Raw genomic sequence first — 12,651 nt, 5'->3', positions numbered from 1 at the left:
CTGACCAGGTTCATTTCCCAATACTAGATCGAAAACAGCCTGTCCTCTAGTTGGCTTATCTACATATTATGTCAGGAAACCTTCCTGAACACACCTAATAAACTCCACCCCATCTAAACCCCTTGCTCTAAGGAGATGCCAGTCAATATTAGAAAAGTTAAAATCACCCATCACAACAACTCTATTGTTATTGCACCGCTCTGGAATCTGCCTGCCTATCTGCTTCTCAATGTCTCTGTTACTATTGGGGGGCGGGGGGCCCTATAAAATACCCGGTAGAGTTTTTGCTCCCTTCCTGTTTCTGACTTCCACCCACAATAACTCAGTAGACAATCCCTCCATGACTTCCTCCTTTTCTGTAGCTGTGATACTATCCCTGATTAGCAATGCTGCTCCCTACTTTTGTTTTTGCTTCCTTCGCTATCCTTTTTGAAGCATCTAAAGCCCGCATACTCAGCAGCCATTCCTGCCCCTGAGACCTCCAAGCATCTGTAATGGCCATTACGTCATAGTTCTATGTATTGATCCACACTGTAAGATCATCCGCCTTGTTTATGATTCTCCTTGCATTAAAATAGACACATCTCAAACCATCCGGATGAGTGCATCTTTGCTCTATCATCTGCTTATCCTTCCTCATAAACGCCATACAAGCTGTCTCTACTTGTGCACCAACCATCCATCCTCTGCTTCTTCACTTCAGTTGCCCCCCCCCGACAAATTAGTTTAAACCATCCCCAATAGCATTAGCAAATCTCCCTCCCAGTATATTGGTTTCCCCCACCGTCCCCGTCCCCCCAGTTCAAGTGCAACCTGTCCCACTTGTACAGGTCATTCCTTACCCAGAAAAAGTTCCAGTGATCCAAGAACTTGAAACCCTGTCCCCTGTACCACCTCCTCAGCCATTCGTTCATCTGCACTACCTTCCTGTTTTGGTCGTCACTAGCTCGTGGCACCGAGAGTAATCCGGAGAAGGTCTCGCTCTTCAGCCTCCTTCCCAACCCCTTAAACTTGCTGCACAGGACCTCTATCCCTCTTCTGTCCACGTCATTGGTACCAACATGTACCACAACCTCTGGCTGCTCACCCTCCCCCTTCAGAATATTCTGCAACTGCTCAGAGACATCCTGGACCCTAGCATCCGGGAGGCAACACATTACCCTGGTGTCTCTCTTGCTGCCACAGGATCTCCTGTCCCTCTAACAATTGAGTCCCCTATGACCATTGCTCCCCCCGACTTCACCCTACTCTTCTGAGGTTCAGAGCTGATCACAGTGCTGTTGGTCTGGCTGCTGCTGCCTTGCCCAGATAGGTCATCCCCCTCAGCAGTATCCAAAGGGGTATTCCTGTTGCTGAGGGGGATGGCCACAAGGGGACCCTGCACTGACTTCCTTCTCCCTTTAGCTCTCTGAGTGTTCACCCATCTACTCCCCGAATTCTGCACTCTGGGTGTAACCACCTGTTCAAAAGTCATATCTGTCAACTGTTCTGCCTCCCGGATGATCCTAAGCTCATCCAACTCCAGCTCCAACTCCTTAATGCGGTTTTTCATGAGCTGGAGTTGACCGCATTTCCCACAGGTGTAGTCATCATGGAGACTATCGGGGTCCATGAATTCCCACATCCTACAGAAGGAGCATTCTGCTGCCATATCTGCTATCCTGCCTGCACTGTTCAATGGACAGCCAAGACCAAATCTTCTAACCTGTGACTTTGGCCTCAGCCTCTTCTTATCGAAACATCTTGAGTCAAAGCCTGATGCACCCACTCTCACTGCTGGCCTACTCCCAACAATGGCTGGCCTGCTTGTCCCTTCTGTACTTTTTTTAAAATTCGCAGTGCTCTGCTCCCAACGCTGATTGGGCCTCTGGAATGTCCGAATGCCCACAAAGCTCTCCTTTTGTACAAGCTTCTTCAACCTGCAAGTAACCTCCTCAAAGTGCTCTGCTCCTGATGCTGATTGGGCCATCAGATGCAGCACTATGTAAAGATGTGCAAAAGTATTTCATTCACATCCCTCTCCACCCACCTCCCTCCCCCTCCCCATAATGAAGAGCGTTCCCCTGGTCTTCTCCTTGTATCGTACTAGCTTCGGAATCCAGCATATCATCCAATCTCTCCCTTCTGTTTCCCATTGGGACCACACTCTCTGTGACTCCCTGGCCTGTTCTTTGCTTCCCACCTACCCTTTTCCGTAGGGGATTTAACTCCAGCCCCTTCATCTCCTCCCTCACCATCATTAAGTGACTTAAAAACAACCCTTCCAGATGAGGCAGATATTCATGTGCATATCCTCCATGCCGGTCTATTACATTCCGTGCTCGGGATCCGGGATCCAGCCTCCTCTTCATTGGCGAGACTGAGGGTAGACTAGATGACTGATTTGCAGAGTACCTGTGCTCTGTTTGTAAGGGCTATCTGGAGCATCCAGATGCATGTCATATCAGCTTGCCATCCCATTCTGACAGTGAGCTGTTTCTACCTTGTCACTGCCGTGGTGAGACAAATTGCAAACTTAAAGAACAGCACTTCAAGCTCCACTTTGGTAACTTGTAGCCAATGGAATGGAATTTTTTTGTTTAACCTAACCCATTCTTTCCCACTCTCACCGATCAGACAAAATCCCCTCTTCCTTTGTTCACTTTCAAATATGGTGCAATAAGGAACAGTAATGAAATTTTAGTCTTGAAATATATTTTAGTCTTAGAGTTAAGTCCATGTTTCCCTCAGTTTACTGATTCAGAGTAGAGTATTTATACTTGATACATAAGTTCTGTACCTGTTGTTTTGGATTGGCATGGTCTGTTGCGGAGATGAACACTTTTAAATGGAGCCTGCTGACTTATTGGTGCTCTCTTTCTCCCCCTTCTCACCCTTTCTCAATCTCTTATCCTTCCCATGTTCCCTCCTCCACGGAGCCGCCACTACCCCCTCTCCACTCATCCAGCTCTGTGACCCTCCTCCTCCACCACCATCATTGCTAATTTTGCAATAAAGAGTTGGAAGATACGGATTAAAAAATATATATTTTTAGATTGATTGGGAGTTGACAAGCGAGATTTTCATTGCATTTGAAGTGCTAATGATTATCCTAATTGAATTTTGTCTTTAAGATGTTATTTGCCTCATTGCAGGTCGAGAAGAGAACTTCATAGCAGCTGATGGCTCCACAGGCTTCTTTGTAGCTGAAAAAGAAGAAATTCAGATTGCCTCCTCAGATAGTGAGGTTGAAATAGTAGGAGTCCAAGAAGATTCAAGGTACAAGCACTCTTGAGCATCAGATACTGCACAAAAGCTCAAAGTTCAAAATAAATTTATTATCGGAGTACATACATGTCACCATATACAAACCTGAGATTATTTTTACTGTGGGCATACTTAGCAAATCTATAGAACAGTAACTGTAAAAGGGATCAATGAAGAACAAACTGTGCAAAAATAGCAATAAGTAATGAGCATGAATTAACAAGATAAAGGGTCCTTAAAGTGAGACCATCAGTTGTGGGAACACCAGAAATAGAATGAGTGTAGTTATCCCCTTTTGTTCAAGAGCCTGATGGTTGAGGGGTAGTAACTGTTCTTGATTCTGGTGGTGCGAGTTCTGAGGCTCTTGTACCTTTTACCTGATGGCAGCAGCAAGTAAAGAGCATGGTCTGGGTGGTGAGGACCTTTGATGATGTATGCTGCTTTTCTCCGGCAGTGTTTCGTGTAGATGTGCTTAATCGTTGGGAGGGCTTTACCCATGATGTACTGGGCTGAATCTACAGCGTAGTATAGCGTAGGGGTATGCAGATCTCAGAATGTCTTTGGTAGTCTGAGAGAGTCCACTCCTCAGTTACAGTGGTTATTAATGATTAAACATCCAGTTTAATGTTTATAAATAGCTTCGATATTCATAAACACATGGAAAGACTCTGAGACTATGAAGCACATTTAATGGTTATTAAGTTTAAAATTACAAACATAGCAATTAGGGCAGGAAAGACTACTTGGAATTTGCTGTTAGTTCATAAATACAAAATTCATATTTGTCCTGTTCTTTGTCTTCCTGTCCTGTTATTTTTCACTTTTTATAATGAATGTATAGTTGTTCTTCTCTTCCCTAATGTTTAATTGGTGCAAATTCAACCATATTGATCAGGTACTTTAGTGTTTCTAAGTTTAGATTGTCAATTTGTTTTACATTTTGTCTTATTAGGCTCCACAGTAAATATTGAAGCAAAATAATTGGTAGTTAGGTGTCATTCTTTTTGTTTTTGAAACAAAAGGATAAGCTTTTTATGTTTCTAATTGTTTTAACTTTTTTGTTATTCCCTTCTGTCAGATTGGCCTTTATTGTCAATATACTTGATGTACAATATGTTTCAGTTTTGGTTTTGTTCTACTTCATAATGTGCCATTACATTTTAGTTCTAAATTTTATAAGTGAGTATGTTTCTTCTAGGCTGAATTGGATACCAATTTAAAATTTTGCCACTGCTGTTCTGCCTATTTCTGCTAATTTCTGAAGTTTATTTTCTCTGGTAGCATTTCAAGCATGTAAGTTTTTTTTTATTATATGGGTATCTTTGTCAAATTTTATTATCTAGAATTGAGACAGCAAAACCTTGGAAAAAAAAACTTAAACGGGCTTTCACCTGAATCAATTTGATACCATAGGATCTTTATTATTCTCTGGAATTTTATTCCATCTACCATTTTCTATCAGCCTTTAGCTTGGAATTTTTTAAAATCATATCTGCAAATGTGACAGTAATAGATGGAATGTGTTCATCGCTTCATTTTTTCATGTGGATCCAATAAATGATGCTAACAGACCAGGACTGGTTTTATTGTACATCTGGAGTCATTATCTTGCACATGTTACTACCTGAGCAGAGGAAGAATGTTTGCAATGGGGGAATTACAAACTCTGAGCGTTGATGTACCTTATTGGAAGCAAAGTTTGTTGCCAATGGAAAGCCCTCAGAATTCTGCACACAGTGAAATTGATAAGCGCAAGAGATTCTGTAGTTGCTGGAATTCCAGAGTATAAAACAAAATGCTGGAGGAACTCAGCAGGTCAGGCAGCATCTATGGAAAGGAATAAGCGTCGACATTTCACGCCAGAGCTCTGCATCAAGATGGGAAAGGGAGGGGGAGGAAGCCAGAATAAGAAGGCGGAGGAGGTGAAGGAGTTCAAACTGGAAGATAATAGGTGAAGCCAGGTGAGAGGAAAGATAGGTGGGTGGGGGAAAGGGCTATAAAATGAGAAAGTGGGAGGTAATTGGGGGAGAAAGTAAAAGGCTGAAGAAGAAATTTGATAGGGGAAGAAATGGATCATGGGAGAAAGGGGAGGAGGAGGGGCACCAGAGGGAGGTGATAGGTGTAGATTCTACAAAGGAACTTCTGTCTCAAAAACTTGAGTTTAAGAAAACTAAAGTAATTGAACATTGAATTTTCATTTATCTTTTTAAACAGGTACACTCAGACCCGGCCTGGTGTCATTCAGCGATGTTCATCATGGAAGCAGAGTTCTCATTCATACTGCCTCAGCAACAGGGAGCAACCACAACAGATGCATTCATGGTCTGCCATTTCGCAGCCTACCTGGAGCGGACCACCAGAGGTTGTTGACCTGACTCTTGATGAAGATGCTAGACGCAGGAGCCATCATGTGCTTTCTTTATTCTGTGCTGCAAGAAGAGAAAAAAGGAAAAAAAATGCTTGACATCACCTCTCAGTTCACAAAGATTTGTAAAGTTATTTCATTTTTGTTCTCTGAGTGGAATTGCTGTAGTTTCTATCATTAGTACTTCCCACAAAGGTATGTTTCCTCATTGTCTTCAAATGTCAATATGTCAGTATTGTGGGGTCCATACAGGAAGAATGTTTATAAGTTTAATTAGTATTTTACATTGTGCCATGTGCTTTAGTAGGTTATCGGATTCAAATTGCATTTACCTAAACTAGAGTTGAAGAGTTACCAGAGCTAAACCTGCCCATCAGGTGGCATGATCATGCTGCAGCTAGGTGCACTATCAATTTAAGTGATAAATAGTTGACTTTAAATGTTTCTCTTTTGTTTCGAATTTTAAAGGCTGGTACAGGAAGCACTGAAGCTTTTGTTTAAGACTAGCATCTTTTGCTTTTGACCTCTAGTGTATACAGTAACAGTTCACTTTAACTAGAGTAGATGATCAATGCCATAAAGAACAAAGGAAAAATAATAATCATCTATGTGGTAGTGTAGCTGATTGTGTTAGGCCTGGTCTGTTTATTAGTTTATTTCAAGAATGTATAGGAAAGCACTAATCTGGAAAGTGTGATGCCACCATGTTTACAGCACAAAGGAATTTTACCCAGTGACAGTAGGGCTGCAAAAACTTTTGTATTATTACACCAAGCAGCATTGATTTGTATTTTCAAGCCTGATGGTAATTTGTGGTCACTCATGCTACCTGTTATAAATGGTGGTTTAAAATTGAACATGATAAATTGGGCAAGAAATGTAGTGCTGAACATGTCATAGTTGTGCAACCAAGCGCACATACTGGGCACTTGTTTTACCATATATTCTTGGACAAGTTTTATTGGGTGAAATGCATCCAAGTGATTTGTTTGGATAAAGGCATGAAATGTTCTGTGTTTCCCCAAAGCTGAAGAGATTTTAAGGTTGTACACGTTAGCTGATCTTAGATCGCTGTTTAAGATGGTAAAAAATTATTTTATACAAACGTTTGTACCTTTATTCATAATCTATGCCAGAAAGTTGAGCTTGCATTTTCAGTAAAGTTTGATCAGGTTTAGTTGTGATACATCCCATGGCTGAGAGGGCTGTTAGACCTCTAAATCACAGAATTATCATGTGCAAAAGGACATTGGCAGTCCATCTTGTTCATGACAGCATCTTGAAAGCCATCTAATTAGGAACTCCACTGCACCCCCACTCCCTCCTCTTCCCTCGTGGACCTCTAAATTGCTTGCTTCTAGAGAATAGGGTCATTGAAAGGAAGTCAGTGTTGGTGTGCCATTAAATCTGGAAAGTTTTATTTTTTGATTCATGATCTCTTTGGAAATCCTGTTTAATGAAACTTCTCATTTCCTAATATTTGAAGGATTTCCATTTTGGAATCAAAGCTGCAAAGAAAACTAAGCCATTTATCCCATTGGTTGTTTATTATATTATAGTGGTAAATGGCAGTTTTAATTTATTGATAAAGTTGTTGATAATGAGCCCTGTTGTTAAAATCTGTGTATTATATTTTAGCAGCTTCGATTACAAGCCTCAGAATCTTTTTTTTAATCTTACCAGTATATTTTTTCATTTGCATTAGTATTTCTTTTCAGTGGAGTTATGGAGTGATTACCACTTTTGAGTTATGGGAGCCTTTTATCAGAAAGGTACTGTACCTTTTAATCACCCCGAGAAATCACTGGAGACTAATATGTGTGGCAGTAGCATTTTAATGTTTTGTTTTTAATCCTTTATGCTATCATTCAAAACTTCATGCTCTCAAAGTTTAGTACATTTTTGTTTATCAAGTGTGAATACTGGTGGATCTCTTTGCACACCAAGCCCCATAAGCCAACCTCCCTAGTTCAATTTTTTTAAGCTGATAACCACCTTTATCTAACATTGGTCGTTTGCATCATGTGAATCAACTTGGTAGACGATGTGAAGTTGAGAAACGAGAAGATTAGGCTGATGAAACGGTTCATTAAGATCATTAACTGATCCATTCTTGACCTCAATGCCGCAGACCTTCACTCTCTCTGTACCCTTACATTGGCTTGCAGTTTAAATGTCTGACAATCTTGCACTTGAATACATACAAGGACTCCACCTCCATGGCTGTTTGGAGACCATTAAACCCAACATATAGTTTGAAGCAACACACACAAAATGCTGGAGGAACTCAGCAGGCCAGGCAGCATCTAGGAAAAGAGTGCAGTCGACGTTTTGGGCCGAAACCCTTTGTCAGGTTTCAGGCCCAAAACGTCGACTGCACTCTTTTCCTAGATGCTGCCTGGCCTGCTGAGTTCCTTCAGCATTTTGTGTGTGTTGCTCAGATTTCCAGCATCTGCAGATCTTCTCTTGTTTGTGATATAGTTTGAAGCTCTGATTTTGACCATTACATTATGTTTTCCTATTCTAAAGGCTGCAGTTTAATTGTGTGGAGTTTTAGTAGACTTGCCAACAGGTTGCCAGACTATGAATAATTCTCAGCTTCCTGTGAAATATATAGTTAAAGTAACCTTCCCACTTTAAAATAAAGTGTGAGAATTCCATTCAACCCTTAAAATGTGTACTTTTTGATAGCTTTTTGATAGTAGGGTCCATTAGATGACAAACCATGGAATATTATCTACAACATCACATAAACTCCAGATAGATTGCATAAAACACAACTCATATTTTGTGTTAACATCTTAGCTGGTATTTGTGATAGTTTTCCAATTGGGCAAGTTTTTGTATTGCATGTAGTTTTATGTGTGTATTGCTCTGAAATGCTGTTTGCTTTAAATTGAACTTAAAACTTAGATCACTATTTGAATAATTTCATGATAACTGGGATTCATATACCTTGTACGTGTCTCTGAGCAATAATGGTTCAGATTCAAGAATCCAGTTTTGTTGTGTAAAGTCACTCTCAACTATTGGAAATTCCCAGTAAATGATGTCCACTCTTCCTCCATATGTGCTCCCGCATTTAATAACTATCCCGCAAGTAAGAAGCTCACAGAATTGGTATGTGACAAGTGAAGATTTCAAGTGATTATCTGTGCCTATGTTGTACTAAATGCTTTGTTACAGGTTTATACTCTAGAAAAAGGGGTGGTATTCAGTAAAAAGTCAAGTTATATAATTCTGCCATTAGTTAATTTAAGTGGATGCTGCTATCTAATTCCTTATGGATTTTAAATTAGTTAAAAGGTACTTGCTACCTTTTTTAAAAAAAATTAATTTCCTGATGGTTGCTAACTGTTACTCTATAAAAACTTTGTAAATCACTTCTGAGTAGCACATGTAACAGTATTAAGAAGAAAAGTTGTGAGTAGCCCTTCACCTGACACAAACCTATGAAATGAACAATATTTATTTTATTTAGCAATACAGTATGGAATAAGCCCTTCTGGCCCTCAAGCCACATCACCCCAGCAACCCCTGACAAACCTGTTTAACCCTAACCTAATCACAGGACAATTTACAATGCCCGTTTATTCTACCTGATATGTCTTTGGACTAAGGGGAAACTGAAGAACCTAGGGAAATACCATGCATTCCATGGGGAAGATCTACAGAGTCCTTGGAGTTAGCGCTGGAATTGAACTACAAACTACAGAACGCCCAAGCTATAATGTCTTGCTGACTACTATGCTACCATGGCGTCCAGCATTTGATATGAATTAACCCTTGTACTACTTTTTGTTCATCCAAAGTTCTTTAGAAGAAGCAGTAAAAATAAGAAAACAAATCAAATGCAAATGCTAGTCTGGTTAGAAGGGTGGCTGCTTATTCGGGATTGGGGTTTGAATTTATTGAAAAAACTAAAATGTGTTTGTTCTTTACCTTGATCATTTTAACCTTTTCTATTCAGGCACAAAGGACCTGCTACTCAAAAGATTAATTGATACTTTCAGTGCTACACATGAAGTATTGTCCTAGTTTGATCATAGCCTCTCCTGAGTAATTACATCTATCCCAGGGTACTAAAGCTTAGGGAAGTAAATGAAAATAGCGTTGTCATATCTGACACATTACTCAGCAATCTCAGTTCAGGAATGCACACCAAGATACCAAGTGAGAATAGTGTTGGGCTCAGCTGTTTATTAAAGTAGTCTTGACCACTTTAAGAGTTTGTCTTTGAACACCCACTTGAAAGATGGATTGAAGGACTACCATTATCCACTGACTATTAACTATCCTGCCGTGCTTCAGTTTCCTGAAGGAGAAAGACGAAGGAGGAGCCATGAGCTGTGACTAAATCCTCTTGAGGAGAATTTTGTTTGGCTGATGCAATTGCATATAGTGGCTGATTTCTCGTAGAATCTTGTGTTTCCTGTTACATATGCTAGAACTTCTCATCTTTTTCTAGATGAATCATAAACAATCATAAAAGGCAAGGCGATGTAGAAACTGTAGATACAATCTACATAATATCCCCAGGAATCAGTAGTACAATTTTGCTCATCAACTGCATAAGGGAATTTAGTACAGAGTTTCATCCAAATCAAAACAATATATCTGTGTTTAAAAATGCCAAACCACTACTACAAACATTACTACTTTACTGAATCTGGATTCTTTGGGTTGTGTTTTATATTTCAGGACCATCTTTGAGGGTTTATTTAATTTTTGTGTAGGAATGGGATAAAGTTTGCTGTTCTAAAACTAGCCACACTGGATAGTAACAGCAAGATCTAAAAGAACTGAGGTATAAATGCTTGTAAGTAGATTTTATTGAAGCATAAAAATGTATAGAATTATTACAAGAGTTTAAGTTGCAGTTTAAGGAAGCAATTCTAAATAATTTTCAATTTGTAAAGTGAAAATCTGATGAGATTGCACTAATTATGGATTTTGTGTTCCCTTGTTTCAAGTATGTAAATACTTCATGCTGCCTTTTCTGAGGTTCTGGTAGCAGTGTATAGAGTTTTAACTGTTATGCAGTGACTATTCAAAAAAAAACAGAAAAATTGAGAAAGAAGAATTAAAAAAAACTTTTAAACAATGAAGGCTGACTTATTTTTGTAAAGATATTCTTAATTGTTCTAGGTGGTTATCAGACATTTGTACATTAACCATTTTCTGTGTGCACTCCCAAAAATAAGGCTGTGCTATTTTCTGTGTGGTGTCGAATCTCCTATCGTTGTTATAGAATCCATAAATCTAAAAGTATGAGATATTCTGAACAGGTGAAGTGTGGTGTGTCAGTTACAAGCAGCGGGTATGAGGTCTTGGCATCATACTACAGAAACCACTGGAGTAAAGTAGACTGAAAGTGGGCAATAATGAAAATGAGAATTTGTAAATGGGTCACCTCGCTCTATATTCTGATATACTGCACTAACTGAGGTGAAATTGGAGGACAGGCCAAAATTGCCATCTGTACCTGAATGAAGAATTCCCATAAGCATATACCAGGCCATGGGCAGTATAATCCTAGAGTGGATTTGAGACCCCTAGACCCCTACCCAACAAATCCTATAAACTGCATATTATTAAAGAAAGGCTGGGTCAGATGCAGTTGTGATAACTTCCAAGATTAAATGATCAACACTGCTTATAAAGGTTACATGGAGAGAAATCTGGGAACTCACCTGTAAGAGGATTTGATTGAAGTTATCTTTGTCCCTGTGAAGTTATTCCTGGTTACATTCATATGGCTGGCGATATCAAGGTTTAGACAAACCATCACTTTATGTTGATATATCAATTTCGGACCCTGTTTAACCCAATCAGACAAGGTGAAGTAGAGGTCCTCCTTAGTTTATGAATGCTCAACTTACATACACCTACATATACAAATGTTCATTTGAGAGACTGGTAGAATGGCTTGTCTCCAGTATTTAGTGTTTTTGCCCTGGATTTGTATGCTGCTGCAAGGATGCCAGTTGGGAAATCAATATGCAGTTACATTTCCGGCTTGCAAATTGTTCAGGTTACAAACATTTCAAAGGAACGGAAACAGTACATACAATTCTGGAGGAACTCAGCATGTTAGGCAGCATCCATGTGGACTGAACCCTGTCATACCCTGGGGAGGACACCGTAATGAGTTTACCTCAGGAGGAGAAAACATTTTCTGCATTGCAACACATCCTGCTCCTTTGTGAGCAGAACAAGCCAGCTCAGCTACTGTACAATTATTTCTTTCTGTTCACTGTCTGAAATGTTAACACATATTTCCTTAAGTAGACTGATGTTAAAGGCTATGCTGAATGATGGATGAATTCAGAAGACATGTTTCTTTTAATCATGCAAATTTTCTGAGGGTTTCAATTGGTAATTTATAAAACAAATTCTGGAACCTGATTCTTAATTTGTATGCTAAATACCCATCTTTGCTCTAGAAAGACTTCTTGTAAAGAAGTAATATTCATTTGTTTTTTTTAGTAATCTTGCTGAAATTTATTGACAAGAACAAAACTGATCTCTGACTCCAGACCACTCTTCCCTTGCTTCCTCATTCCCATTACCTGATATATTATCCCTTGTATAGTTTTTGTGTTATGTAAAATCCTAGCACGTCATCATCCTCCCTGTTGATGAAAAGTATCAGCTTTAGGATGAAGCATCCAAATTATTGAGACTGAAATAAAATGCACCTGTAACCTGATCAAAATAACGAGGGGGCTTTGTTTTATCAATGTCTAAAATCAAGTACCTAAATTACTGTTTGGTGTATAGACTTTTTAAAAATAAATGCAAATTCCAGAACTTACAAAAATTGTTGATGTACAAGTCCATTAACATCTGCTTCAGTTGTCGTCCATTGCTTTCAGAAAATACCGATGAACTGAAACTTGCATTAATGATGATTTCCACAGTAAAATACTCGATGCCCTGAATCAAGGAAATGTTGGGAAAATAATGACATAAGAAATATTTCACCATTTTAATTCTGATGTTGTCATTATCTGAGTCCTGTTGTTTACTTTGGTCTG

At 39.3% G+C, this 12,651-nt stretch overlaps 1 protein-coding gene across 5 annotated transcripts in view; it reads left to right on the top strand.

Moving 5' to 3' along the window:
* ark2n (arkadia (rnf111) N-terminal like PKA signaling regulator 2n) overlaps window positions 1-7,912 on the top strand; it is a 103,630-nt gene extending 95,718 nt beyond the window's left edge. For all 5 annotated transcript variants that reach the window (XM_063046982.1, XM_063046984.1, XM_063046987.1 and 2 more), the window contains 2 exons: window positions 3,135-3,258; window positions 5,461-7,912. In XM_063046982.1, coding sequence (XP_062903052.1) covers window positions 3,135-3,258; window positions 5,461-5,710 — 374 coding nt within the window. In that variant the 3' untranslated portion in view covers window positions 5,711-7,912. The remainder of the gene's footprint in view (window positions 1-3,134; window positions 3,259-5,460) is intronic.
* The last annotated feature ends 4,739 nt before the right edge of the window (window positions 7,913-12,651 follow it).

Source organism: Mobula hypostoma, chromosome 4 (genome assembly GCF_963921235.1).
Source record: "Mobula hypostoma chromosome 4, sMobHyp1.1, whole genome shotgun sequence".
NCBI classification, from domain to species: Eukaryota; Metazoa; Chordata; class Chondrichthyes; order Myliobatiformes; family Myliobatidae; genus Mobula; species Mobula hypostoma.
This window is presented reverse-complemented; position numbering and strand designations above follow the sequence as displayed.